This window comes from Pezoporus flaviventris, unplaced genomic scaffold (genome assembly GCF_033815535.1).
Source record: "Pezoporus flaviventris isolate CSIRO_AGI_PZ_B2104156 unplaced genomic scaffold, CSIRO_AGI_Pfla_v1 ptg000036l, whole genome shotgun sequence".
Taxonomy (NCBI): domain Eukaryota; kingdom Metazoa; phylum Chordata; class Aves; order Psittaciformes; family Psittacidae; genus Pezoporus; species Pezoporus flaviventris.
The window spans coordinates 4,767,009-4,794,770 of NW_026892584.1; the positions used below are offsets into that span (position 1 = coordinate 4,767,009).

The following is a 27,762-nucleotide window of genomic DNA, read 5'->3' on the forward strand; positions in this document are numbered from 1 at the left end:
AGAGGTGGTACATCTGCACAGCTCTCCACGTGCAGGTACAGTCCATTACTGCTAGCTCAGACAGCCTTGTGTGCTGTGACCTGCACCGTATAGTTGTGTCCTTGGATGCCATGGTACCCTGTCCTATAAGGACAGAGTCTTTACTGGCTGAATCATGTATGCTTTATAAAACTCTGCTAGTGGATAGTTCAGGCTTCCAAAGAGAGAGGTTTTAATGGTGATTGGTCATGTAGTAGTGACATACAAAGTGTTTATGAAACGAAAGAAATGACTGCATTTTAGTGAAAAGTATAGTGAAGAATCTTGAAGAGGTATGTCCTGGTACTGCTGCTGCTTTTGTTCAGTACAGTGTAAATCAAACCAAAGGAATCAGCGAGTTCTAAAACCAAAGTAGAAGAGGTGGAAAAAAAACAGTCATTTTTTGGTAAGTATAAATGTTATGTGTGGATATAGACAAGAGGAGACACAGACATTGCTCATCCAACTTACATCCAACTTACAAATTTTATGTACATTTGATGCATGCTTATTTCAAAGGGATTTGTGAATGCTTGTATATATCAAATAATGGGTCTTTTTCACATCATTAGGGAAGGACAGTCTAGATGAGAGCAAAAGGATACCACTTAGTGAGTGGTCATATGGAAGCAGCAGTGACATGGATTAGTAATGGACGGATACCCAAAACAATTTTGTTTTGAGATGAGGAGCAAAGGTTTACATTATCCAGTGGAGTATTTTGAACCTGCACTTATGTTTGAAGTGGCAGATCACAAGGTAGAAACAGCTCATTTCTGAACTGTAGCCAATCTACTTCTGTGGCTTCTGGCATGCACCAATACTTTGCTAAAAGTGGTGTTGCATGACCATCTGCCCCAGGAATATGCTTTCCCAATGCCTGTCTTGGCATCCCTGTGTTAGAGTTGTATATATCTCGGGATAACTTTTACCAAGGTTCCTAATTAATGGCTGTAGATTTACCTGTAAAGAAAGTCCTTTGCTTAGACAAGTATTGCTACTACTTCTCTTTCTTGAGGTAGGATTGATGTGTTCTGTGTTTATCTACCTGAAATGATTAAACAAATCATGCACAAGACAAGTAAACCTTTATTAGGATTTGATACACAAAACCTTTTCTGAAGCATGACTGCAGCACAACAATTTTAATTCATTTTCACAAGTGACTCCAGTTAACACCCACAGCATTTACTTTTTAGCTACAGACAAGATTCACTCACATAGCAAATAAAATAAGGAACTCTGACAGAAGATTTCATGTGCAGCTTAGCAAAAGGACTGAGAGTAACTTCTTGCAAGTTGGTGGTCCTAGATTGCAGAAAGTTACTTGCTTTTGCTGTGGAGCTCATTTGTTTTTGTTTTTTTTTTATTCTTCTGAATGCTCTAACAGAGGAAAAAAATAACTGCCATGTTTTCATAAGATGTAAGGAAGCCTAATATAGCTCACTGTGTTTTCTTTTAATCACCCTGATTTATCTGTGGTGAAAGACCGGAACATTGCCTGGTCTCCATTTCGTGGTATTTGAACTGTGACCACCTCTTGTTTACCTTTTCGAGCCTTTTGTCTTCCCGTATTCATGGCATTTACTGGAGTTTCTTGTTTTCCCAGTTTGAACTCCCTAATTGGAATTGCAGTACGTGGTCCAGGTTCATCACTTGAGCTGCAAATGCGGCTTTGGTAGCAAACCCTGCAGTTACTTTGACAACAGCTTTGCTAATAGCCCTTCTGAGGAGTGTATAAACTTCTTTGGTGGAAGTATTGTGCAGAGGGAAAGTGGGCAGTTACAGTGTAAAGATGGGCCACTTTGCTATCCGAAGGCAAAGATTTGCATGGGGATAAATAGGTGTAATTATAACCTAATCTTAGTAAGCAGAGATGTTATTATATAGCTTTTTTTTTTTTTTTGTGCTTTATAGATTGAAGTGATAGCTAGCCAGTGCCAGTAGGGCAAGTGAGCATCAAGGCAGCGTCGCCTTTAGTTTGGTCACATGAAATGTAACCTGCTGATTGATGCCGTCGATGAGGGATGAAGGCAGAGTTCAAAATATCCGTGTTATTTTGATCTGTCTTGTCTTCTGCTAGTTTAGCACGGTGGCTGTAATTGTGGTCTCCAGTGTTGGTGACAGAGACTGAGAACTTGGGAAGATGCATCAACCCGTCCAGCTGTGTGATGTCCATGTACATTTATTAGTCTGATTCACAAAACATCACAGAAATTTTATGCTAACTTGCAGTTTGTTTAGGCTACATAAAGTACAACTTCCACAATTGTAACTTCTCATACCAGAGCAGATTTAGAAGATGGGGTGATGTGAGGCCCTTGAAGATGGAAGAGTCATGTGCCTTGAGGAGCTTATTGCTCTTCAGCTTTCTGAGACACCCATGTCTGAGGCTTTTTGAGCTTTGGAGAGATGACCAAAATTTCTATGGAATAAATGCTGCTCAGGTTTTTAAAGTCTTGGATATTAATTATAACTCTGACTTTAGTGCCTTCTGGAGCAATCTCCTCCTGTGACATCATAATAAGAATATAGCTGTATAATAAGCCTCTGAGGTTAACTAAGATGAATTCTGTATAGGCAAATAAGATCATTACCTGGTCTAAAGTTGTCAAGTGGTCTTCAATATAATATGCTGCAATATGCAGACATGGCAGAAATTTAATGCTCAGAGTTGGAGAGAATTTAATCATGGAATTTCATAACAAAATTCAGCTGTGCAAGAAGCATTCTTTTGAAGATACTAAAAGGTTTCAATCTGAGGAGTTAAACAGTAACTATTCTGAAAAATGTGGATATATTGCAAATCAAATTGCAAATCGTTGCAGATCAAAATCCAGTTCAAGAAAATTACCCTATATCTGTGCAAAATTATTATTCGCAATGAAAGGTCAAACAATATACTGGAAGAATTGGATAGGAGGTGAGAGTTTTAAGCCTTTGAATCTCTATAATAAATGAAGTCTGGTAGGTTAATAGTGCTACAGACCACATCACAGCTAACAAAGAGAGACACAGGCAGTACTTAATGCTAACAGTCCTTTGTAAAAAGATCTCCTGGAAAAGACCTTAAAATTCCCAAGAGATATTTTATATAAATGTCAGGATTCAGAAGTATAATATGTGTAAGAAATAATAATGTCATTTAAAATTGTTCTGGGAGTTCTTCATGAAGTCATTTAAATTTACTGCTTTTATTGAAAAAAAGAAGCCAGCTCAAAAATGTGCTAGAGGAGGGCCTGGGTACAAATGCCTTTGTGTGTAATTTTCCTCATGAACAGTACATTTGCTACATCCTGAGTTGTTAGTGGGCAGTGGCTACTGGGTCCCAAGAGTCTCTCTGCTTCAACCACATGTGTTACAGCATTGCTTTACCAGGTGAATTTTGAAGAGCTAAAATTAAATGACAAAAAATGAGAAAGAAACTAAATGTAATCTTCACTAGAACACAAATATTGAACAAACCTGTCGTAATACATCTAAGTACTAGTAAAAGAAACTAATTCAGGAATATTCTTCTGGGCTCTTGTTTGCCTAAGACACAATGAAATAAATAGTTAATTAGAAGTTATTAAAAGTTTTTGTTGAATTTGGGGGTTGTCTTCACCTATGGAAATTTTCTTTAGTGGGATTTCCCAAGATCAAAGTTGTTTGAATGCCCAGTTTGTGCTTCTGATTTCAGTCAGTTTTCTGTGACTGTTACCCTGAACATCTCAGGAGCTCCTGTGCTGGTCAGTGTTGGGTATTGATGCGTGGCCAATGTAGAGAGGACTATTATTTGTTGAATTCCAGGCAGCAGGTGCAGAAGGGCTCTGCAATTCCTCATAGTTTTCTCAGGCAGTGCCAAACACCTCTGCTTTTGCTGTGACAATATGAGAACTTAAATGGGTAGCCCAGCTGACTTCCCGTAGTCAGGGGCAGATTCTGTTCTTCCCTGGTAGTTCCAGAGATCTGCGGGGTAAAGCAGAAATCTGGAGCAGTCCGTCAGCTGAAGCTCCCACTGCTCACTGGGGTATGATTCCAGGAGGAAGTGCTGGAGTTGGTGGAATTCTGTCCTATCTCAGTGAAAAGACATTTTCACTGCTCAAAATGTCAAAAAATACTGACACTACTGCAGGTTGTTTCTGGGGAGCAGGAAAGGCAAGGCTGGTGTGTGTTCTTCTGTGTGCTTGTTTTTGTGCAAGCAAGGCTTCCACCCTGCTGGGAGGCATCCTAATAGCCACATTAACATACTTTAGTTTCAAAATGAGATACTCCAAATTAAGCAGGATTTAACCAAATCTTTCTGAAAATGCAGTAGGATACTAGAAACAAAGCTGTTCCTGTATTGTGAATGGAAAAAGGTATGAATTTTAGTTTCAGGTTACTGCTTGGGTTATTTTTCATGCCTCAGCTTTTTTTCAGAAAATATAAGGGTTGCTGCTACTGTCCCTTGCTACTGTTTCTGATGCAAAAAGACAGGGCATGAACAGCAACTGTAGGGAAATTTTCTATAATAATTGTTGAAAGGCTTGGAATAATTTGGTATATGCTGATATAGTTCAGCTAAAGATACAAGTTGTATAGTGTTATGTTCTCTTAAGACTTGGAGTTTGGGATTTTTAGGAAGCAGTGATCCCAGCACTGTCTTACTCCTTAAGAATAATGAAATATGCTTGGAAGGAAGGAAGTCAGAATTTCTTGCTTTAATTTGCATATATATGTCCTGGATTCAGCAGTAGCAGTCATTTTTCTCCTTAGTAGCTGGTGCAGTGCTGTGTTTTTTGATGAAAGTCAAAAGCCTGGGAACAACCCTGGTAACACCGATGTTTTTAGTTGTTGCTAAGTAATGCTTACTCCGACCAAGGATTTCTCAGTCTCATGCTCTGCCAGGGAGGAGGGGAAGTCTTCCATACCAGAGAGGCTTTAATTGGCAGGCTTGCTTAATCGGAGCACATGTTTCACATTCATGAATAACCCAGGCAATAGTGTCCATTGTTAAGTCCACCCCTCGATCACGGGCCCATCTATATGTTGCATCTCTGCCCTGATGGCCTGAAGTGTCATGGGCCCACCAGGCCAAAAATAATTCACCTTTATGTTGCCAATCTAAGTCCATCTGAGCCGCTTTATCCACTTGTTGGTTGTTCTGGTGTTCCTCAGTGGCCCGACTCTTGGGTACATGGGCATCTACATGACGTACCTTCACCACCAGGTTCTGCACCCAGGCAGCAATATCTTTCCACAGTGCAGCAGCCCAGATGGGTTTACCTCTGCGTTGCCAGTTGCTCTGCTTCCATTGCTTCAACCACCCCCACAGGGCATTTGCCACCATCCATGAGTCAGTATAGAGATAAAGTACTGGCCACTTTTCTCGTTCAGCAATGTCCAGGGCCAGCTGGATGGCTTTCACCTCGGCAAACTGACTCGATTCACCCTCTCCTTCAGCAGTTTCTGCAACTTGTCATCGAGGACTCCATACGGCTGTCTTCCATCTCAGATGCTTCCAAAGCACTGGAGGGACCCACTTGCACAGATACTTGCCAATACTATTCCACACACCCTGCCATTCATGACTGTCTAGCCTCAGAGAAGATCTCTTGGTAGTATTCTTATATAGTCATATAACCTTAGACAAGACCCGAGCCAGACCCTGCTTAGCTTTTGAGATTGGACAAGATCAGGCATTCTCAGGGTGGTCACACCATAGGCAAAACGTAGAGATTCTTAAAAAAACTAAAGAAAATGTTTCTGTCTTTAGAGAGAAAAAAATCCTGCAGCTCTCTGCAGCTCTTGCAGTATTCAAACCAAATCACTTTTGGTTTGAACTGGTGCTTTGCAAGAGTAAGAACTATTGGGATTTTGTCCATATTTTTATGAAGTTTAAAAAAGAAGTTGCACCCTCCAAGTTATTCAGATGATGTGAATTAAAATCCATAACTTAAATACAACAGTAGATACCTACCAGATTGTCCCAGATGAACTTGGCAGTGGTCTGTGAGGCGACATTACTCCTAAGACTCTAGTGGAAGTGCACACTGAAAACTCTTTGCTTGCTTGGTAAGTGATGGTATAGGCTCCTTTTATTCCCTATTAGCAGTCTCTGATAGACGTTTGGCAGAATTTTTCAAGACCATATGATATGAGGGCATATGACATCTGTTTTTTCCAAGGGCTAATTCTGATCTGCACTTGCTGTGATGTCATGCGTGAATGTTGCATCCAAGGCCTGGCATGTTAGAGTTTTTCCTGAAAAGTTCTCACTGATTTCAGTGAGACAAGTATTTCACCCTGTAAAATTTTTACTTGCAATTGGTATTATCCAACCTATTTTTTTTTTGCATTGCCAGCAATGTAGTAGCCATTAGAACAATGAACAAAATTTGCTCATACTAGTATAACTTGCCATGTTGTTTTTTTTTCCTTCCAACTGTTGATAGAAGCATCTTCTGTTACAGCAGCAGAGCTGCATTCAAAACCAAGTCCTTTTTGTGAATTAAAGCCATCTGTCAAAAGAGCCCTCCTGTCCAGGCAGGCTGTGTTTCTCCTTGGTATGCTGGGTGCTGCATTGCTAGTGCTGTGGTGAATTGCATTCTTCCACAAGTGGCAGTTCACCTTTGAAAGGAGAAAATAAGAGCAGGTCAACTAACCTGATCACAGGTAGTCAAGAAATCAATCCTTCTGACTTGAGATACGAACAGGACATTTTGCATCTGATGTGTAAGAGTTGTTTGATAGAGTAAGAGTCATTCATTCAAAGCAACAGCTGGTAATTCTACCTTTGGACAAGGTTAAAAAAAATGCCTGCAGAAGGTGGTTTGTTTTTTCATCCTTGAGGATGATCTCACAGTATCATCAGGTTTGGTGCATGCTAGCTACTGTTTTGCTCCCAAGTAAGTAATTCTGTGCAATGACTATAAGGTTGGGTTATAATTTCTGACATAAAGTAAGATCTCATAAAAACCAGTATATAGCACACAAGGCTAAATCCTATTTATTAAAAGCAAACTTTGTCATTTAATGTTGTATGGCATTCTTGAATAGTGAATGTTACTTAATACTGTTTAATTTGACCTACTTTGAGTCAAGGGTTGGATTGCTGAGGTCCCTTCCAACCAGAAGTATTCTGTGATTACTTTCTCTTTCCTCTTCCTTTTATAGCCCTGTTCTCAACTTCTTGCTGCTAGAGAAAGGTTTGATTCAGAGAGGAATATAAGCAGCTCTCTTCCATACATTTCTAACTGCATATTTGCATGTTCCGTTTTTAATGTAACTTACATGACTGGTATCCTCTGATTCCACTCCAGAAATAAAGTAGTTACACTTGGACTATTGTGTTTTAATTGGCAGTTTCCTTTTCCTTATGAATCTGTTACCATCACATGAACTGCCATGCTGTTTCTTCTAGTCATGATTATTTATCAAGTTAACAGTATGCAAGTGGCTTGCTGCATCTTATGGGTGGAGAAATAAAGAATATTTCTAATGTGCTCTTTAGATCATATTTTTCTAGATTCATAGAGCCTTCTCTAGCTCTGTTCAGGCATTTAGTTTCTTTATCTGTTCCATGCACATACAAGAAATAGACTAGAATCAAATACTCTATACTAAAAAATAAGCCAGTTGGATTACTGGGAACAGCTGCTATCCAGCTGGGACTAGAATTCATTTCTCAGGCGCTTCTTTATATCATTTAAAGGTCATTTTACAGATTAACTGAGGAGCACCAAGAAATGAGATTATGAACTCAGAATTTTGGCAGTGGTCAATTTGACAGTATAACACTGTATCAGCTCTAATGCATGACCTTGGTGCTTGTGTACTTCTTGCTTTGTGGCTCCATTCTAAAACTATTGTATCCAGATGAACATCAGAAGTCATTCTAGCATTAGATGTGATATCAATATCTGATTTCAGTGATAGTGCTTTTTCCAGACCAGGTTTAACCACTGCTTTGGTCACATTATTGTAGCCGTAATATAACCAGTAACAGTCCCTGAATGGGAAGCAGTCATACACAGTAAACTGGAGTGGAATAGTGCTCCTGCTGAGATTAATTCAAACATCCAACAAGCAGAAAGTCGAGTGGAACGGTTAGGAATATATAGTTACAAATCTGTGTTTAAAGATATTCAGAAGATTTAAACACCTTTCTGCTGAAAGGGTTCTAGGTATTGCCATGAAGAGATGGATACATAGTAGCCTCTGTCCCCTTGCATTGTTGTTTTTATGGCAGTTGGTAACTATTGGAAGTGCTTGGAAAGTCCCTGTTCTACTTTCAGCTTCTGTTTTAATGTTTGCTAGTATAAGCACATACACACAGCTGGCTTTTATTGTCAATTGTGAACTTTCTAATTTGGAAATTTTATAAGCTAAGAAAAGAAATTTTGTGCTTTTTTTTTTAGTCCTGTCTTGCTGCATCCACTTAAATTCATTAAACAGCTGGAAGGAGTGTTCACCTGGGAGAAGATTTTTTTTTTTTCCCCTCTTATGATGTTAACACTTAGCTTTAGTAATCTCTACTCTGTCCTCAGAGGTAAGCATGTGAGTCTCTCCCATTGTTAGGGGAATGGAAAGGCCATGTTAAATTCCTTTCTCTCAATGAACCTGTTGACATAAACATAGATCTATGGCTATCAGCTGCCTCTTAGTCACTCAGTGATGTGGATGAGTTCTTGCATCTGCTCTGAGTTCTGTGGGCTGCATACGGGCCATGGCTGCAACTGCAGAATCACAGCCCCAGGGAGATCATGCAGTGTGTCATGGTTTAAGCCCAGCTGGTAACTCAGAACCACGCAGCTGCTCGCTCTCTCCTCCCCTTTCCCCCCCCCGCCCCCCCAGGAGGAGAATCGAAAGAATGCAACTCCCACGGGTTGAGATAAGGACAGTCCAGTAACTAAGGTATAACACAAATCACTGCTGCTACCACCAATAATAATAATGAGAAGGGAAGTAACAAGGGAAGAGAATAAAACTGCTCACCGCCCGCCGACCGATACCCAGCCCGACCAAGCAGTGATCTAGCCCTTCTGGGTAACTGCCCCCAGTTCTACATAGTGGGCATCATGTGCTGTGGTATGGAAGACCCCTTTGGCTAGTTTGGGTCAGGTGTCCTGTCTCTGTTTCCTCCCAGCCTTCCCTCCTCCCTGGCAGAGCATGTGACTCACAAAGTCCTTGGTCAGAGTAAACATTACTGAGCAACAACTAAAAACATCGGTATTATCAGCGCTGTTCCCAGGCTGAAAGTCAAAAACACAGCACTGCACCAGCTACTAAGAAGGAGAAAAATGACTGCTACTGTTGAACCCAGGACACAGTGTTAGTGTGGTGCCCTGGGATTTGGGAAACCCAGGTTCTGTTCCCCCACCTTCTGCAGCTTTCAGTCTGACCTTGCAGATTCATGTGGCATCTCAGTTTGTCTCCCTGTCTTGCAAAGTGTTGTGAGACATTCTGCTGCTAGAATGGGGGCTCAGGAATACTTATGACAAGATGCACCTTAGGACAGAAATGAGTACTGTCTTTGAACAGCACTCAATAAATAATAAAAGAAAAATAAAAGGGCTTTACAGCCCTTATTATAAAGACATTACTACAAAGGAATAGTTCTAACAAAAATAACAGAGGTAATATTTCTTTCTTCAATATCCCCCTCCTCTATAACATGGTGTTCAGCCGTCACAGTTTCCAAAAGATGATTTTTATTGTTCTTCCCATACTATTGGGATTTTTTGAGATGCAGCAGTATTTCTACTTAATGATGGAAGGGTGGTATCCCACTTTCATGGCTGGGATTAGAACTGTGTGTCATTTAGAAAGAAAACAAAATGAACCCAACTAGCGTACTTGCCTATCTGATTGCTCAAGGAATAGTTGCTGGCATGGGTCTCTTCTGCAAAGACTATTTTGTGCTGGGAGGTATGCTAGCTTACTGATTACTATTTTGAAGTACCTTGTTTGCTGGTACATGGTTCTCATGCTGGCAGTTCCCAGGACCTTACAACCAACAAGAGGATTCACTGAAGTGTCCACCTGAGCTCTTTCCATACATAGACATGATGTTTATGAGAGGACCTGAGAACAGATCAAAGCAGCTCCCGTCAAGCCCTTTGAGATCAATGTGTGCTCCCCACTCCTTTGTACTAGATGCTCCTGGGCAATTGAAAGAGTGTGTGTTTGTGTGTAGGGACTGAGAGGGGAAGTGTATGTTTTTCTCCTGCTTTACTATGGGAGAGGGGTGCTGTTCATGTGCTAGACTAAAAAAATCTTTGGCTTGTAGCAAAAGGTGTGAACTGGAATGAATTGTTATAGGCCTCATTTATCTTAATAGACCTTGGGAGGTCTGACAGCACTTTGGATTTTTGTATGCCAGGGATGTGACTGTTCATTATCATGTGAAAGTTCATTACGATGTCTGGCTTTACATGTGGATAGCCTGAACTTCTGAGATTAGATTATGCATCTCTATCAACAATACAAGTTAGGTATAGTAATGAAGGAAAAGGACTATGCTGCTTTTTTGTTTTTGAGGTCTGTCCAAGTCAATTCCTTGCATTGCATTGGTAATTTCCCTTGGGTGGTTTAGCTATTACCAGATAACTTGAGGTTATTAAATACGTGTGCACAGCAGGCCCTCCTTATCTGTTCGTACATTGTTGCCCTCTGTTGCAGACATTCTGTATACACATGTGCATTACAAATTACATGCCTCTATCTGGTTATAAATATTTTCCATTTGGAATTATCTGCTTCTGCTACAGAGACGAGAGGTGATCACTTGAGCATGGAAGATAAGGGGCCAAAGGAATGGAAAATAAAAATTATGAAGCTCTGAGCTGCATATGAAATAAGTGACAATCCAGTGTACAAGCCTATTAGATAAAGTGCTGCAAACAGTTCTCCTTATATGCCTAGCTGCTGCCATGAATTCAAGTCATTACATGAACTCAGGTTGTATGCCTACAGAGTGTCTGAGGGGGAGTAGGGGCTTGGGTTTTGTTTATTTTTTTTTCAGCAAACCTGGTATAACAGGCTTTATTATTTACCAGAAAGAAAGTTAGCTATGTTAATACATTTTGTTTTCTGAAGACTATGAAATTGTTATTGGAAGGGTGGAAAAGCAGCTCTTCCTGTTCCCAAGACTTTGGGCCACAAATAATCAGATAAAGAAAATGGAAAAGCCTTGGTTTAATTGGTTTGTGTGAATTCTGTCTTTTTTTCCAGCTTACTTGCCTTTCATGCAGAAGGAAGATGTAACTGATAAGATGCTCCTGATATGGCAGTAGCTCTCATGATGTACTGGCTTTTTGTGCTTGGCCAGTTGTCTTCCTGCCTTGGTGCAAAGCAGTGGATCCCATTCTGACCTACTGCACAGGGTGTTTGGGAAGGCCCTGGGATCCTTGCCAGGAGCAAACTGACCAGTGGACTCTTGAACTCAAAGTGGGCAGTAGCTCTGCTGTGTTTCTGCAGCTGCTGTAATGATTTGCCTGTAAAAGTGTCCTTTGTGTTCCCAGAAAATATCCAGCGTGGTTCTTTAGCTGGGGACCAGTGTGCCTTCTAGGCAGCTCAATGAGCACACAAAGCTAGAGCATAGAAGAAATGAATTGGCATGATTTTGCCCCTTTCATATAATGTGTCAGTCCACAATTTTTGGCACAGGGAGGACGACTGTTACATTAAACCCCATTCTGTATTGAAGAATAATTCCTTTCCCTTCACAGTGAAAAAAGACATATTTGTGCAAAGTGTTAAGGTTAAAGAGGGACGTGGTAATTCCTGGCCTTTGACATGGAAATAGATATTTCCCTAAAGGTAAAAGCACAAGGCTTGCAGAGATAGCAATAACATCCAGTGTGCATTCTACTGCACCAGATTCAGCAGGGATTTTTAGACTTTAGAAAATGCATAGTTACAAGTGTAGTTAGTTAGTTTTCACTTTAGCTCCATTGGTAAAATTAAAGCTAAGAAGAGTGTTTAGAAGTCGGTAAAATGCATCTGTCTCAGCAAAGCATAAGTGTCGGACTTCACAAATACAATTGTTCTGAGAGATGTGAGGACTCATTTAAGCACAGAGAATGGGAGTACATTAATGCATGAAAGTTATTGAAAGTGAGGCTTAATTGACTGTTCTTTAGGCTATGTCTCTATGAACGGAAGGCAGTAATTTATTATTTATGACAACGCTGTTTGTATCAATAACTTTAAAATTTGAAGTCTGGGGGCAGATTCACAGCTGCTGTAGGACACTGGAGTAAGGGGCTAAGGCACCTTATATCGTTGAGCAACTAGCCCGGTAACTTCCCAGTTTAGGGAGGGTAGAGGCATACAAAGTGTAGGCCACTTGGATGTGACAAGATGAAGAGCATGGTGTGTAGGTGGGTTTCCCTCTGAGAAACTCCCTGGGGCATATGAGAGAAATCTTTCGCTTATTATCTGGCTTGCTGCAACCCCTTCAAAGAAGAGGCAGTACTGTGGTCCAGATTGCCCCTCTGAGATAGGACTGGCACACACAAGCCAAGCAAGCTGCAGCACTGTAAGGAGAACAGTTGCCAGGGCCAATGTCAAGTTGCCGTTCTCTCAGACCATATCCTGAAAGGGAGATGGCTTGTGAAGGGATTCTTATGACCTGAATGATCCCTTCACATATGATCTCTGTAGCTGTGGGATGGCTGTTACCTTCTGAATCCTTATGCCCCCTGCTTTCATCCTGCCCTGCTTCTGCCACTTCCTAAGACCACAGAGTTGCATGAATTATTTAGGACTGCTTTGTCATGATGAATAGGGAAATTTGACAAAATATTTGTAAGGTTGTTTAAAAACAATCTCTTAGAAATATTATAACTTAATTATGTTAATATTAAACATAATTAGGGCACATTAATTATGCTTTCTACATTTCTGAGGAGAGTTGTGTTGTGCTTTCCAGACACCTGTACCATATAGAGACAGGTGGTGGAGTGCAACATAGACAAGCGCCAGATCACCATGTTCCTGTTCCTTATATGGCTGCTCTTTCTCTGCAATTGCAGGCACTCATTCAGCTCAGTCAAATTGAGTCCTTATTTGAGAGCTTCTGCACTGAAAGGCAAACACATCTATCTTTATAAGCCTGTTTGTTTCCATAATTAGAAATTGAATCAACAGTGTATTGAAGATGACACATTTGCTCATTCCCTTTCTTCTCCCTATGGTGGCATAAAGCAGCAAAGCACAATAACTAATGAAAAAGACTGTTTATTATTCAAGGCAACATATCTGAAGTGGGAAAAAACAGAGTATGGGTTAAAAATACATTGCTGAAGACCATCAGTGCCGTCACAAACTGTATGATCAGTTCTAGGGGGAGAATCCCATCATTCAGTCCAGCTGGGCAGGATGCTCTGAAACTGTCAAAGGCAATTGAACTCAGATTTCTCATGCAAAACTCAGGAAAATACAGAATACGTGGAAAAAACTAACTTAAGCTGTCCTGCTTAGGGCATCTTTAATATTCTTCCCCAAATAATGACTTTTTTAGCTTCATTTACATGTCTGCTGTATCCTGTGGCTCACTGAAAATGGTGTCTTTTTTAGTAGACTTTTCTTCTGGGAGAGTCTGCCCAATAGGTTTTGTAAGACAAAGGGTGTGCAGAACACTCTGCTCAGCACTCTGCCTGTGCAAAACAAGGCTAATCTGTTTTAAGTAAGAAAGGCCAGAAAATGCCTGTCTGCAAAATACTTAGTTGTCACTGCTTGCGGGCCAGTATTGAGGTTTAGTTAAAATGCAGCACATTCCTCTGCCTCCTGAGGCTGATACTGAAGCCCAGCAATGGATCCCTCCATACTGACGGACCATGGGTAAGCCTCCAAGGTTCCCTTGAGACTCTCAGGCCATTCACAGTATTTGCAGAAAGCTGCAGCGTAACCAGAAAATTAGAAGTGTGTACTGCCTAGTAAATGTCAGAGCTATAATGTGCATCTGAAGTCATGCTGGTGGCAAGCCAAGATTTGGGTTCCATTTCATTTCCACCTATTTCCACCTAGCTGTGAAAAAGATTTTGTGTTTACTCAGGCTTATAAAGTCAGTCCACATTAGGAAAATTATATGACACGAGTAAGAATAGCCTGCTTGCTAAAAATTAAGATGACTGAGGGAACAATGACTCTATCAAGGGTACTGATTTTTAAGTCCTTGATTAGAGCCTGCTTTCCTTTTATGTATTTTGTACTCAGTGGTGATGCTGCATTGTTGTGGCAAATAAAGCTTTCTGCTGTTGCAAAGCTAATGAACAGCCACTTAACCGAGAACAAAGCTTTGATCTTCATGTTCTGATAGTCACCTTCCACAGTGTTCAATTTTGGGAATAGAGAGCTGTTTTGCACTATTTTTAGGGTGGGCACAATTTCAGTAACATAAATTCTTTCGCGTCTATAGTGCTGTTAGCTAGTAGTTTGGTTGATAGTTTCGTGCTTGCTACAAATCTCTGTGTTAGGGGATGAACAATAAGAACATGGGCTTTGCACAAGCATCATAGAAAACCTGAGTATGATTTTTTTTTCACTTCATAGAAGAAACAAAAAGTATATTGATCAATACACAGCAAATCTAATACAAAGTAGAATAGTGCTCTGTGCTGTGTGTAAGTGCGTCATGTTGTTTATTCAAGGTGATACAATCATAGATAAACAATTTGAATAGATATTGTAGAAAATTCTAGGAATATATTGAGTCCATTCCTAAAGTATAGCTGCAGTTTAAGTACTGTGATGGGCATGGTCATCAGATTATTTCTTTGAAACTCTTGTTCTTTATGAAAAACTGTAAGTATCAGCACTTTGGTATTCTCTTTTCTGTGCTGAGACTTCATTTACTCAAAGGTATGTGGCATACATGCACAGTCCTGCAGTGCTAGTGGAATCAGCTGCAAGAGCATCATGCCTGATGGTCTGTATAGAGGGGTGAATTTAAGGAATCTCTCTACTGACCATCTTGTCCTTTCCTTCGTATCTTCAAGGAAGTAGGTCCACTAAGGTCAAACAGGTTCTAACAATCTTTAGATTAGAAGACCAACAGCTCTGTTCCTCTTTGTCAGCCTAAGAGTGGACCTATCACCTCTTTTCCAAGGATGAGAATTTCATGTGGCCAATAAAGTGTGCTTGCTTTTAATTCCCTGTTGCATTAACCATTCCAGTCTGTGTGTTGCCCTGATCTGTTCGAGTTGCCCAGTTCCCAGAGTGGTTGGCTTATCATGGGTTCAGCGCAAAAACACAGCTCTGGCAGGCAGCTAGGAGCAGATTGCACTGCTAATGCCAGCAAAACAATAGAAGACAAAGTTTCATTGATTTGATTTAAAAGAAAAACCCTGCTGTGTTTTATTGGGAAGCAGTCTAGGCCAGGCAGTGTGACAGGGGTTGTACCCCCTCCCACACTGCTTACTGCTGAGTGCTGCTCCTTCCTCCACTGGGCTCCAGTGCCATCCCTTGTCTGATGCAGCTGCCCCGCAGCTCAGTGCCCCCAGGCACTAGGTACTGGCAAAATGCAGAGGAAAAGAAAACTGCTGTTCTCTAAAGATTAAAGTCTAAATAGACCGAAAAGAAGAAGTAAGTGTGTTGATCCCATTTCACAGAAATGGGGAATTGATTATGGAGAAGCTGAAGATTTCACAGAATGGGCTAGGCAGCACTGAGCTTTTAATGCAGATTTGATGATATCCAGTTTAGCATTGTAACCACAGGAGTGTTACTGTGCATCACAGCAAAGAAATTTTTGGATTTACGGAGAGATTTGGAAGAAAGGCGACTTAATAGTACCAAGGGAATTCATATAATATAGCAATGCTAATACGGAATAGTGGTGAACAGTGTTTTCAGTTAATACTGCTGGTGAGCAGCCTATTTCAGCTCTCCAAATTGGATTTTCTCATGCAATGGTCTTTAAACCAGAGATATGATAGCTGTTGATTTTAAAGTTATCAGACTTTAATAAGGAAAGATTCTCCTCCAGTACTTTACTGGTCTTTGTTCTGCTATACAAAGAGCGGAATTCATGGAACTTTTAGAAGACGTAAAAAAAAGAGTTGTCAAACTTATAAAGAAAAATGGAAAATGGATAAATAATTAATTTTATTCATACTTTTTCCTTGAAATATTGGCAAAGAAAGTTCATGGTCAATAGCTGAGCATATTTTTCTGGAAATACAGTAATCTTGTTTGTTGCTGCAGTAACATAATATGCACTTATGAAGCTGTGGTACTTTATGATTGAGTGCTTTATTTCATGGTATGTTAATATTAAACAGTCACAGGATTCGGATGTTAATCATGTAGGCTAAGTAGTTACACCTGGGATTTTTTATTACTATATAATTTATGGTCCTTCTACTTTTTGTTTGCTTCCTTTTAGACTTGACTATTTCAGAATTCTCAGTAGTTAAATCAAAGGGGAGTAATTCCATGTGTGAAGACTTCTGTTTTGCTGAAAGAACACATTTTTACATCTTGTCTTGCTGGTACTGCTTAGTGATGTCTAATTCTTTCCTTTCCACAGAAGAACTCAAGGAGAAGCTAAAGAAGTATGTTGATGAAGTGAATGCCCGTAAGCCTGGTTTCATCAAGGTTGTTCGACACAGCAAACAAGAGGGGCTGATTCGATCTCGAGTTAGTGGATGGAGAGTAGCCACAGCACCTGTAGTTGCTCTTTTTGATGCCCATGTGGAATTCAATGTAGGATGGTATGTCTCCCCTTGAATTTTTCTGACCACTTTTCCAAGCGCTGTTCATAGATTACTAACTGGCATTTCTCTTGCACATAGAGGGTGAGTTAGCATTCTGTTCATTTTAATGAAGATTCAGACACAAGCATGGGCATAAGTGTGAAAAGTGTATTTGAGCTGCATAACATAATCTAGATCATTTTTATAGTGTGAGTTATCTTCTGGTCTAATTACAATGGATGTAAAATATATTGGAAAACTCCATGTTAAAAACCTCCTCCTACAATGTAGCCCTTTGCCCATGGGGGCAAATTAATCTTTTTTTAATTAAAAATGTTATGTTTCTTTTATGTTCCACAGTGTAAACAAAGAAGTGTCATTCTGGCACTAAGGTTGCTGCTCTGTGCAAAAGTAACACATAACTAAAACATCTATTTTAACTTGTGCAGTCTGGATTTAATATCTCTGTTGCTCATTGAGTAAAAAAGATGGTGAAAAGGCAGGAGCTTCTCTCCCTAGGATAGATCTATTATTAACTGTGATCTTGATGTCCTTGGTAATATTGAGAGCCTGAAGTTATCATCATTTGGTATAAATGCTCTGTGATATGCAGATAATAATTTCTTCCATTCACCAGCTAACATTAAGGTTAATAATAGGGCATCCTAGTTAAAATATTGCAGTGTGTTATTTTGGGGCAGATCCTGCACTGTTGAACCTCAGTCTCAAAGCAGAGGGAGCTCTGAATGGCTAACAGCTGTAGACTTTGCTGCTTCTGAAATACACAGCTGCTCTTTCTTTGGGGGGGTTGGACTAGATGACCTTTAAAGGTCCCTTCCAGGCCAAAGTATTCTGTGATGACTATCAGTGCTATGCTTCTAATTATGTAATCTTAACATTCTTTTTCCTTTTTTTAGGGCTGAACCAGTGCTTACTAGGATAAAAGAAAACAGAAAAAGAGTAATTTCTCCATCATTTGATAATATTAAGTATGATAATTTTGAAATAGAGGAGTATCCCCTCTCAGCACAGGGGTTTGACTGGGAGCTGTGGTGCCGATACTTGAATCCTCCTAAGTCATGGTGGAAACTGGAAAACACAACTGCTCCAATAAGGTAATGCGCAACTGTGACCTAGATTAGAGTGTCTCTGGCAATGCTCATTTAGATACAACAGATGGAGAGTGGTCTCAGCTATGTAACAGGTTTTACTGACTGTAACATTAAATTAGTTAAATGTCCTTGAGCTGTCCTCTTGAGCTTTTGTCCTTGGCCCCTTCACAGTCATTTAGAAAACTTCTGTTTGTAGTAGACCTTTTTAAATATGTTTCCTTGTTATTTGCATAGGGCAAAACACATAGCCTAACTAAAATGGTAGACTTGACTGCTCAGCAGCGCTGCTTTCTCCAAATGTCTTGTCTGCTAATTTAGTGGTAATGGGCCAGAAACAGAATTTTCCTTACAATGCATTATATAAATAGAACTGATCTGACAGTTGTATTCTTTATAATACTGTCACATAGTTTTATAGCTCTGTTATATCCTAGGAGTTAATGCTGGTCCACGGATAATGTGTGAGAAAAGACTGTATTAGATCCTTGCTTTGGTACAATCTAGCTCTGTAATTTCTTATAATTTAGAGTACTGTTAGGCTGGTACAGAACAATACTCGGGGAGGAGAGTAAGTGCTTCTGAATCCTCAGCAGCTCTGCTGAGATTCCAGGACTTTCTTCTGCCTAGACATTCATACCAAGGAGGGCGCCAGTACCTATACTCTAGCTCTCTGCAGAAAACAAGTGTGAAGACTGTTTTCACCAGGTGCAAAGCAGAGCCTTAAATAGCAGTGACAGCATAAAGGGGTCACCACTACCAGTCAGTTTCCGTGCAGTCAGTGTAAGGGGTATCTTTAACCCAGTAGTTCTGACTTTTCAGGCAGGTAGCTCTTTTCTGAAGTTTAAACACAGTATGACACTGACCCATGTGCTGGTTGTTAAAACAGGACTTAGAATTGGAAAGTAAGAGATAAAAATTCACAGGTTTGCCACAGACACATGTAAAAAGTGGTGGCAATTTCCACATCGTTAGAAATTGTCAGTGTTAATGAACTCTGTCAACATTATGAAAATGCTTCAAATACTCTACTAAGTCCTGGAGAGGTAAACCTTCTATATTAATTATGGTGACTTTTTAAACTAGAAGTTTTTAACTTATATTAAAGACCATATCTACTTTTCCGTTTTACCCTAAAACTCTGTTCTATGTGAGGACTATGGAGTGTCCTTTATGAATACTGGATGTTTAGGTTTGTTCCCTACCCCTTTCCCTGGTGCCTTTTATTCAGTGCAACACACTGCATGTGTGTGCTGGATAATTAAAAAAACCCACAAAAGCTACATGTATCAATTGTTGGCTTCTATATTACTTCCAGAATGCTTCCAGAATTACGACAAAGGGAAGCACGTACTATGAAAAATACTTTAAAAAGACCCACCAAAACCAATAGTACTTTGTCATAAAGGAAGCATAATTTTCAAAATTACAGTAACTGCTATTTTCTTCATTAATAAATACATCAGAAATAGTCTTTCACTGCTATAAAGTGGGTACTATAGCACTTCAGATTTATAGCACAATGTTTGAAAAGTCCTTGATTAGAGTAAGCATTACTTGGCAACAACTATAAGCATCAGTGTGTTATCAGCACTGTTCTCAGACTAAAGCTGAAAACCCAGCACTGCACCAGCTATGAGGAAGGAGAAAAATAACTGTTACAGCTGAACCCAGCACACATAAATGTATAGATTTCTCTAGAATTGTACAGTCTGTGATTAAGACATCCTATAGTTGCAGCCTGAATGTTCCTAGTAAAGGCAGGATGATTTTCCCTGTATTGCTAATTAATATCCTGTTGTTATCAAGAGTTCCTGATACCAGCATGATAATCAGAAAATATATTTTTAATCTTTGTTATTGTGGATTATAAGGTACGAGAAAAATGCAAAAGCTAAATGACTCTATTCTCCTCCCCTGCATCTCATAACAGTAAAATTGTACTCTCTGTGCCTGAGCTCTTACTCTTACCTTCTTAAGATTGGCTCAGCATAGTAAAAGTTGGTTAATTCAGGTCATAGCATAAATAGGGCTTACTGATTTGGTAAAGATGTGTGACTTGTTTAAATTTGGTTAAGGACAATGGACTGATATTACAGTATGATTGTAAGGGCAGACATTTCTTCATTCTGTATTACAGAACGTTATCTTGGATGTTCCTACTCAAGAAATTATCTTCTTTTACATAAATTTGCAGACACAGATTTTCTTAGCTGGAGATTAACCTTGCTTCTGTGCGTCATTGGGTATCCTTGTTAATTATCACAGACAAGAAACCTGAGGACTTAGGAGGAACAAAAACTAGAATGGCTGGTGCCTCAGAAACAAAGCTGGGGCTCCAGCATCTAGCATTGCTAAAATCCTACCTGGTGAATATGTATGTCCAGTAATTTTGACTCTGTTTTCCTTTAATGGTGCCTATTTCCCCATAGAATCAAGAACATTAGGAAACAAAGCTGAATAAATCTGTTTGAGAAACACCACCCTATGAATCCGTCTTAACATACCCTTTAGATATGATTATGTCTGAATAATAAAATTGTTTGTATTCTGTCTGCTAATTTTGTTTGCTGGTGGTTTATTTTTCCAGAAGTCCTGCATTGATTGGATGCTTCATAGTAGATAGAGAATACTTCCAAGAGATTGGCTTACTGGATGAAGGCATGGAAGTTTACGGAGGAGAGAATGTAGAGCTGGGGATCAGGGTAAGGAACATAACCAAACAACACTGGTGGCTTACACTTAAAATACAGCTTGCTTCTTACTGCAGGGGAAAAAACAGTCAAAAATGTATGAATTATGGCATACAAAAGATGCAGAGGGATCCACAGCTTTGCTACAAATTGTATTTGGTTGGGGGTGAGGGATGCAAAAAAAAGGAAAAGCTAAAGAACTATCTGGAACAAGGATAGAAATACAGAATACAGTCTTTCATTCAAGCAACAGTGTTAGAGTTCTGCAGAGTTGATACCTAAACTTCATTGCTTACTTGTGATCCCAGACTCAGTAAGGAGGATAGTTTCTCACAAGCTTAATGGAAAAGGCCTTTCTAGATTACTCATTTAAAATAGGAAAATCACTATGGAGCAAACTGGAATATATAGGAATTTATGCTGCCTTTCCTCTGGAGGGGGATTAAGATATTCATAAATGCATAAGTGCACATATTTCCTTTTTCCATCATATATTCATCTGTTTACCATAATGTGGTGTTGTGCGTGATTTGTGTACTTCTTTCTGTATCTCTTCACAGCTAAATACCATTCTGAAAATACAGCACTGTTCTGTTTGAGAATCTTTCAGGGTTTTGATACAGGAGAAATTCTTAGACACATAGGTGGTCATGAAAAATGCTGTGATCTGTGATTATAAAATAAATCCTGAACTCTGCTATGAAATCTTAGTGGAACCTTGTATTTTGTGCTTTTTCATTGCTAGAGTACAAGCATGCTGTTGTACAATAGCAACAACAACAAAAAAATATTAAAAAAATACGGAATTCTCCGCTGAGCTGTGAGATGTAACAAAAAATACTAATTTATACTTCTGGTTTCCTGAAATTCTTGTTCTCCCACCTGTCAGAGATAAAGTGATATTGCAGCAAGACGGGGAGGGAGAAATTCAAGGCTGCTTCTTTTAGTAACACCATCCTCCTCTCTGGGAGAGCTAGATAGCTCCCTTCTGTTCCCAAAACCTGATTTTTGCAGCTCAGTGTTACGTTGAGTTGAAAATTAGTGTCACTTTGATTTTTCATTTCCCTATTCAACTGACAAAACCATTGTCTCCTTGTGAGTATGAGGAGTCTTACCTAGTTTTGCGTCATGGTATATATGATATGTAGTTTCCTATACTTAGCCTTGCAGAAGTTGATCGGGAAGAGTGCTTTGATAGACAAGACCAGAGAGACACAAATCTCTGTGTAACTGAAACTTTGGAGTAGACTGGATCACTGGAATTAGGCCCAACACTGCTGTGATTTCCTTATGGCTTTTTGTCTGTAACAGATTGTAGTGTGCAAGGTAGCATAATGTCTGCTGCCTTATCTGACTTTATCCTGGCTTGGGTCTGTGTCCCTGGCTATATCAAAACAAATTATGGAGCTACAATGAACAGTTTTTTCAGTAGTTTATTACCAGGTCTTCTCAATTCTCAGTATATCCCAGGATGAATATAAATGTACAGTGCAATGTTAGAGCTTCTGGAAAGCACAGTATTATTTCTACAGATGTTAGTTTGAATAGCAAACTCCTTCCATCAGCTGCCTTCTTCTGGCACACACCTGGGGCTAAACACCATGTCTTGGTAAAATACAAGTGGCTGCTTCAAATGTGCTTTCATATAGGCAGCCATGTCATTCAGGTGCAGCCTAAGCACTTGTCCTAGAGATGCAGCTCTCAGGGGCTGCCTTTCATTAGCTTTAGCTAGGTGTCCTGCAGTAGCAGTCATGTTTCTCCTTCGTGGTAGCTGGTGCAGTGCTGTGTTTTGACTTCCAGCCTGGGAACAGTGCTGGTGAAACCGATGTTTTCGGTTGTTGCTAAGTGATTGTCGTGGTTTAAACCCAGTCAGGTAATTCGTTCGCTCACTTCCCGCCCCTTTCTTGCCCTCCCCCTGCTCTCGGAGGGATGGAGAGGAGAATTGGAAAGAATGCAACTCCCACGGGTTGAGATAAGAACACTTTAGTAACTAAGGTATAACACAAATCACTACTGCTACCACCAATGATAATAATGATAAAGGAAATAACAAGGGAAGAGAATACAACACCTCAGCACCAGCTGACCGATAACTCGGCCCCCAAGCCCGACCAAGCTCCGACCGATACCTCCTCCAACCCTGCAGTCTCCCAGCCCTCCCGGCTAACTCCCAGTTACATCCTGGCCATGACGTGCTGTGGTATGGAATAGCTCTTTGGTCAGTTTGGGTCAGGTGTCCTGTCTCTGCTTCCTCCTGGCTTCCCCTCCCCCCTGGCAGAGCATGAGGCTCACAAAGTCCTTGGCCAAACCAAAACATCACTATCAGCTCTGTTCCCGAGCTGAAAGTCAAAACACTGCACTGCACCAGCTACCAAGAAGGAGAAAAATGACTGCTACTGCTGAACCCAGGACATTATCCACCCCTTATTCCATACCATTCACGTCATGCTCAGATCCCACGTTTTCAATATACCATCACTCTTATCTCAGTGCACTCTTATCTTAGTGCATGGACCAGTCCCTATAAAGCTGCTGAGTCCATCTGGTCCATGATGCCAGGCTCCACCTCTTGTAACAGTCTTCCAGAGCAGGAGAGACTGTGTGCAGTGTTCACACTTGTGAATAACCTGGGCAATAGTGTCCATTGCTAAGTCCACCCCTCGATCATGAGTCCATCTCTATGTTGCATCTCTGCTCTGATGGCCTGAAGTGCCATGGGCCCACCAGGCTTAAAATAATTCACTGTCCCCTTAAGCAGTTTCTGCAGCTTGTTGCTGGGGACTCCATACAGCTGCCTTCCATCTCCGATGCTTCCAAAGCACTGGAGGGGCCCAGTGGACTAGATACTTGCCCATACTGTCCCACACACCCTGCCACTCATGACTGTCCAGCCTTGGGGAAAACCTCTTGGTCCCCCTATATTGTCGTCTAATCCCAGACAAGACCCAAACCTGACTCTGCTTAACTTTTGAGATCAGACAAAATGGTTGTGGGTAAAACACAGTCTGTATGTGTGTGCCAACATGCTGATCCCCATCACAATCAGCAGGCAGGTCCCAAGGGTACCCAAAGGCCATTCAAAACCCTCAGAACTCTCAGTTGATGCTGCTGTACTTGTCACTGGGGCTGGTGTAGCTGCTGTGCTTGCCGCCTCTCCCACCACCAGCTTCTCTGAGTCCAGCTCTTCCTCCTCTGCCTTGCTGGGAAGTGCTGCGTGGTCTCCTGCATCCTCCTGGGGCTCGGCAGGCGGCTTCCGGGGGATGCTCTCGGCCGTCGCGGGGCTCAGCTCCTCCGCGGGGCTCGGCTCCTCCGCCGCCTTCTCCCGCTGCTCGGCAGCCGCCTCCTTCCTCTCCTCGACCGCCCCGACCTCCTCCACCGGCAGCCGTCCCCTCGCGGCCTCCGGCCCCGGTCCCGCCGCCGCTTGGTGCCCGGGGCCACTCTCCCGGGCCGGTTCGGCTGCCGCCGGCTCCCGGGGCCGCTCCCCCTCGGCTCCCCGCAGCCTCACGAAGATGGAGAGTAGGGTGAGGGCCAGGACGGTGAAGAGCAGCCGGACGGCCAGGTACAAGTCCACGGCCACGTCCGTCCCGCCCTGCTGCTGGAGCCCGCCCGCATTACAAGCCATTGCCATAAAGCACAGTGAGACAAGAACCTTAGCCCAGGCCCCACACTTGATAAACACTATCACAGCAAATACCGGCTCTACGTAAGTTACAACATTCTGAAGCTGTGAGATCAAGAGAAACAACTCTGAGAGCCAATAAATCGTCATTGTGATGAGTGACTATTAATCTGGTCAGATCTGTCGTTATCTCAACCCTTCGTGCCCCACGTTGGGCGCCAAAAAGAACTGTCGTGGTTTAAACCCAGTCAGGTAATTCGTTCGCTCACTTCCCCCCCCTTTCTTGCCCTCCCCCTGCTCTCGGAGGGATGGAGAGGAGAATTGAAAAGAATGCAACTCCCACGGGTTGAGATAATGATAAAGGAAATACCAAGGGAAGAGAATACAACACCTCAGCACCAGCTGACCGATAACTCGGCCCCCAAGCGCGACCAAGCTCCGACCGATACCTCCTCCAACCCTGCAGTCTCCCAGCCCTTCTGGCTAACTCCCAGTTACATCCTGGCCATGACGTGCTGTGGTATGGAATACCTCTTTGGTCAGTTTGGGTCAGGTGTCCTGTCTCTGCTTCCTCCTGGCTTCCCCTCCCCACTGGCAGAGCATGAGGCTCACAAAGTCCTTGGCCAAACCAAAACATCGCTATCAGCTCTGTTCCCAAGCTGAAAGTCAAAACACTGCACTACACCAGCTACCAAGAAGGAGAAAAAATGACTGCTACTGCTGAACCCAGGACAGTGATGTTTACCCTGACCAAGGACTTAGTGAGGCTCATGCTCTGCCAGGGAGGAGGGGAAGCTGTGAGGAAGCAGAGATGGGGCGCCTGACCCAGGCTAGCCAAAAAGGTATTCCATACCACAGCATGTCATGCCCAGGGTGGGGGGTAACTGGGAGTTACTCGGAAGGACATGGGCTTCCGGGTGAGACTTGTTTCTTGGCCGGTGGTATCGTATTCTCTTCCCTTATTTTCTCTCATCATTGTTGTCGTTGGTAGTACCGGTGGTGATTTGTGTTGTACATTGGTTGCTGGACTGTTCTTGTCTCAACCCGTAGGAGTTGCACCCTTTCGATCCTCCTCCCCGTTCCTCCGGGAGCAGGGAAGGGGAGAGCCCCGGGGCGGGGGGGAACATGGACCTCGATTGTTGTCAGCTCGGCACCACTCACTGGGAGTGAGTGAACAATCTGTCTGGCTAGAGTTTAAACCACGACACTAGGGCTACATAGAAAATTGTAATCAGCACGTGATTTCAGGCCAGATGATCTGTCTCTGCTGCTGAACTATGTTTTCACCTGTGCAGCACTGAACAGTCATTTCTAGATTACTTGTGTTGCTTTCAGCTGCGAGGCCTACAATGAATCACTTAATAAAGACATTGTTCTACAAAACCTACATTATAATGACAATGTTAGTACAATAAATAATGTTTCTATTTTAAAATGGTGTTCTCCAGTCCGTGACTACTGATTGCTCACTTGTTTCATCTTTCATTGTCATTTTCCTTTTTCAGGAAGTCTCTAGCTTCATCTAGCTCTTAATCAGGGACTGTAGTGATAGGACAAGGGGTAATGGGTTCAGACTTAAACAGGGGAAGTTCAGGTTAGGTATTAGGAAGAAGTTCTTTACTGTGAGGGTGGTGAGGCAGTGGAACAAGTTGTCCAAAGAAGTGGTAAATGCCCCATCTCTGGAAGTGTTCAAAGCCAGGTTGGGTAGGCCTTGGAGCAACATAGTTTAGTGGAAGCTGTCCCTGCCTATGGCAGAGAGGTTGGAACTAGATGATTTTAAGGTTCTTTCCAACCCAAATCATTCTATGATTTTATGATTCTGTGATTCATGTACTCTTCTGCTGTCTGATATGCATTATCATACAGGGGTGGAGAAGCAGACACTGTGTGCCCAAACTGGCCTGGTGTTGAGGCTCAGCAAGAAGTAGGATGTTGTGTATCATATTCTCTAATGGAGTTGATATCTAGTGAAATTTCCTGAATTTTTTCATAGCTTGAATTTCTGAGCCCATTCTTTGCAGTATTTAGGCACTGAAAGTCAATTATTTCATTGCGAACTTTTATGCATAAGCGTGTAAGACAAACATCTGAAGGAATAGGAAAGGTTAGTTTTAAATAGAAACAGCAGCAAGAGCTAGCATCATTTGAGCTACCTGTTTATCCTAAGTACACTAAGTAGAGCATGGTCCTGTGTCCATGTGTTATTAATTTTGTTCCAGAGGATGTAATCTACTGTGAGCCAAACTTGCAGTAGTAGTAGACCAGCTGCAGTATGATGTGATTACAGGACTAAGTAGATTGCTATCTCTGTGCTTATGGACAGAGCCAAACCCTTGTTCTCCATTTGCTTTCTTAGCAGCTGCATCTTCAGTGATGGGAGGTAAGATTCAGTCTCAAATTTGAGATGCTTCTGAGAAGCAAAGTCTACCTATTTAGGATTTCTTTTTTGCTATAAAGAAGAAACCACTGCAGTGTCTTCTGAAATCCTGGAATGGTTTGTTTTCAGCTGAACTGATGGGAATTAGACCCTGACATAATGGAGACTTTTCCCACTGTCATCTCCCAGGAGGTATTTTGTCATCTCATCATCTGGACAAATATCTAGTTATTTGTGTTACATGAGTGCAAGAAAATCCCCAACTATTAGAAACTGTATCTGAAGCATCCACTGTCAGTAAACCATAACAAGCCACAAAGAACATGTGTCTGATTGGAGGATTACTCTCTTGACTCTGATGAATTAGTTTCTCTATTCAGCTATATTTGTCACTAATCTGGTGTATTATTTAGCTTCTAAGATTTCTACCCTTGTCTGTGGTTTTGTAGTAGCATTTGTAAAATATTAAACGCATATTATTAAATAAATATTAATAGAGTTCTGGTGCCTTGAGCTAGAAGCTGACAGATGAGTTCAAAATATTAATGCATTTCAAATCTTAGAAGCAAGGCTGTATTTTTACCTCAAGCAAGTATTTTCTTGCAAAGCTATTTATTTGCCCCATAAGAGGGTTGATGCAAGACTTGACAGCCTCATTTCTAGCAGGTCAGTCACTTTATCTGGGATTTTTCAGATTCATTTGCTATGCCCCAGAATCATATTCTTGAATTCATGTTAGGATGAGTAATGCTTCTTTTCGGTTTATGTTTAATCATTCCCAGTTGAATAGACTTAAGTGCGCTTTTAAGGGACCAGATTGCATTTGGGGGGCAAACTGGAATCACATTGCTTATCCAAGAGACCAAATAGGAACTGTATTGGTAATTGCCTTATGGCAATGACAGAATGAGAGTGTAAGGCTGGTGTTTCTCACTGTTACTTGAGCTCTGCTTCTGGGCTGTGCTTGCACAACCAGTACTTGTGGTTACAGAAGCCCCTACAAATCCATTGCAATCAATTAGATTGTGCACTAGATGGTTCAAGTCTAGTTTTCAGTAGGCTTCTTAAAGGTCTGTTCCAATTCCTAGTGAAGTCAGCAGAAGATTTTCTATCAAGAGCAAGCCTGTAACAATAATTTTGTCTGTTAAAGCAGCCTACATGTTTGATAAAGCTTCCAAATACCTGTTACAAGGTAATTGTTTGTACCCATTATAAGGATGCCTGAACGAATACTCAGTGATTTGCCTCTGGTCACAGACTAAGTTGCCAAGGGACATAC

General features: G+C 41.3%; 1 protein-coding gene across 4 annotated transcripts in view; it reads left to right on the forward strand.

Moving 5' to 3' along the window:
• GALNT18 (polypeptide N-acetylgalactosaminyltransferase 18) overlaps positions 1-27,762 on the forward strand; it is a 242,486-nt gene that overhangs the window by 140,091 nt on the left and 74,633 nt on the right. For all 4 annotated transcript variants that reach the window (XM_061462916.1, XM_061462919.1, XM_061462917.1 and 1 more), the window contains exons 4-6: positions 16,520-16,703; positions 17,603-17,800; positions 20,385-20,499. In XM_061462916.1, the coding sequence (XP_061318900.1) occupies positions 16,520-16,703; positions 17,603-17,800; positions 20,385-20,499 (497 nt within the window). The remainder of the gene's footprint in view (positions 1-16,519; positions 16,704-17,602; positions 17,801-20,384; positions 20,500-27,762) is intronic.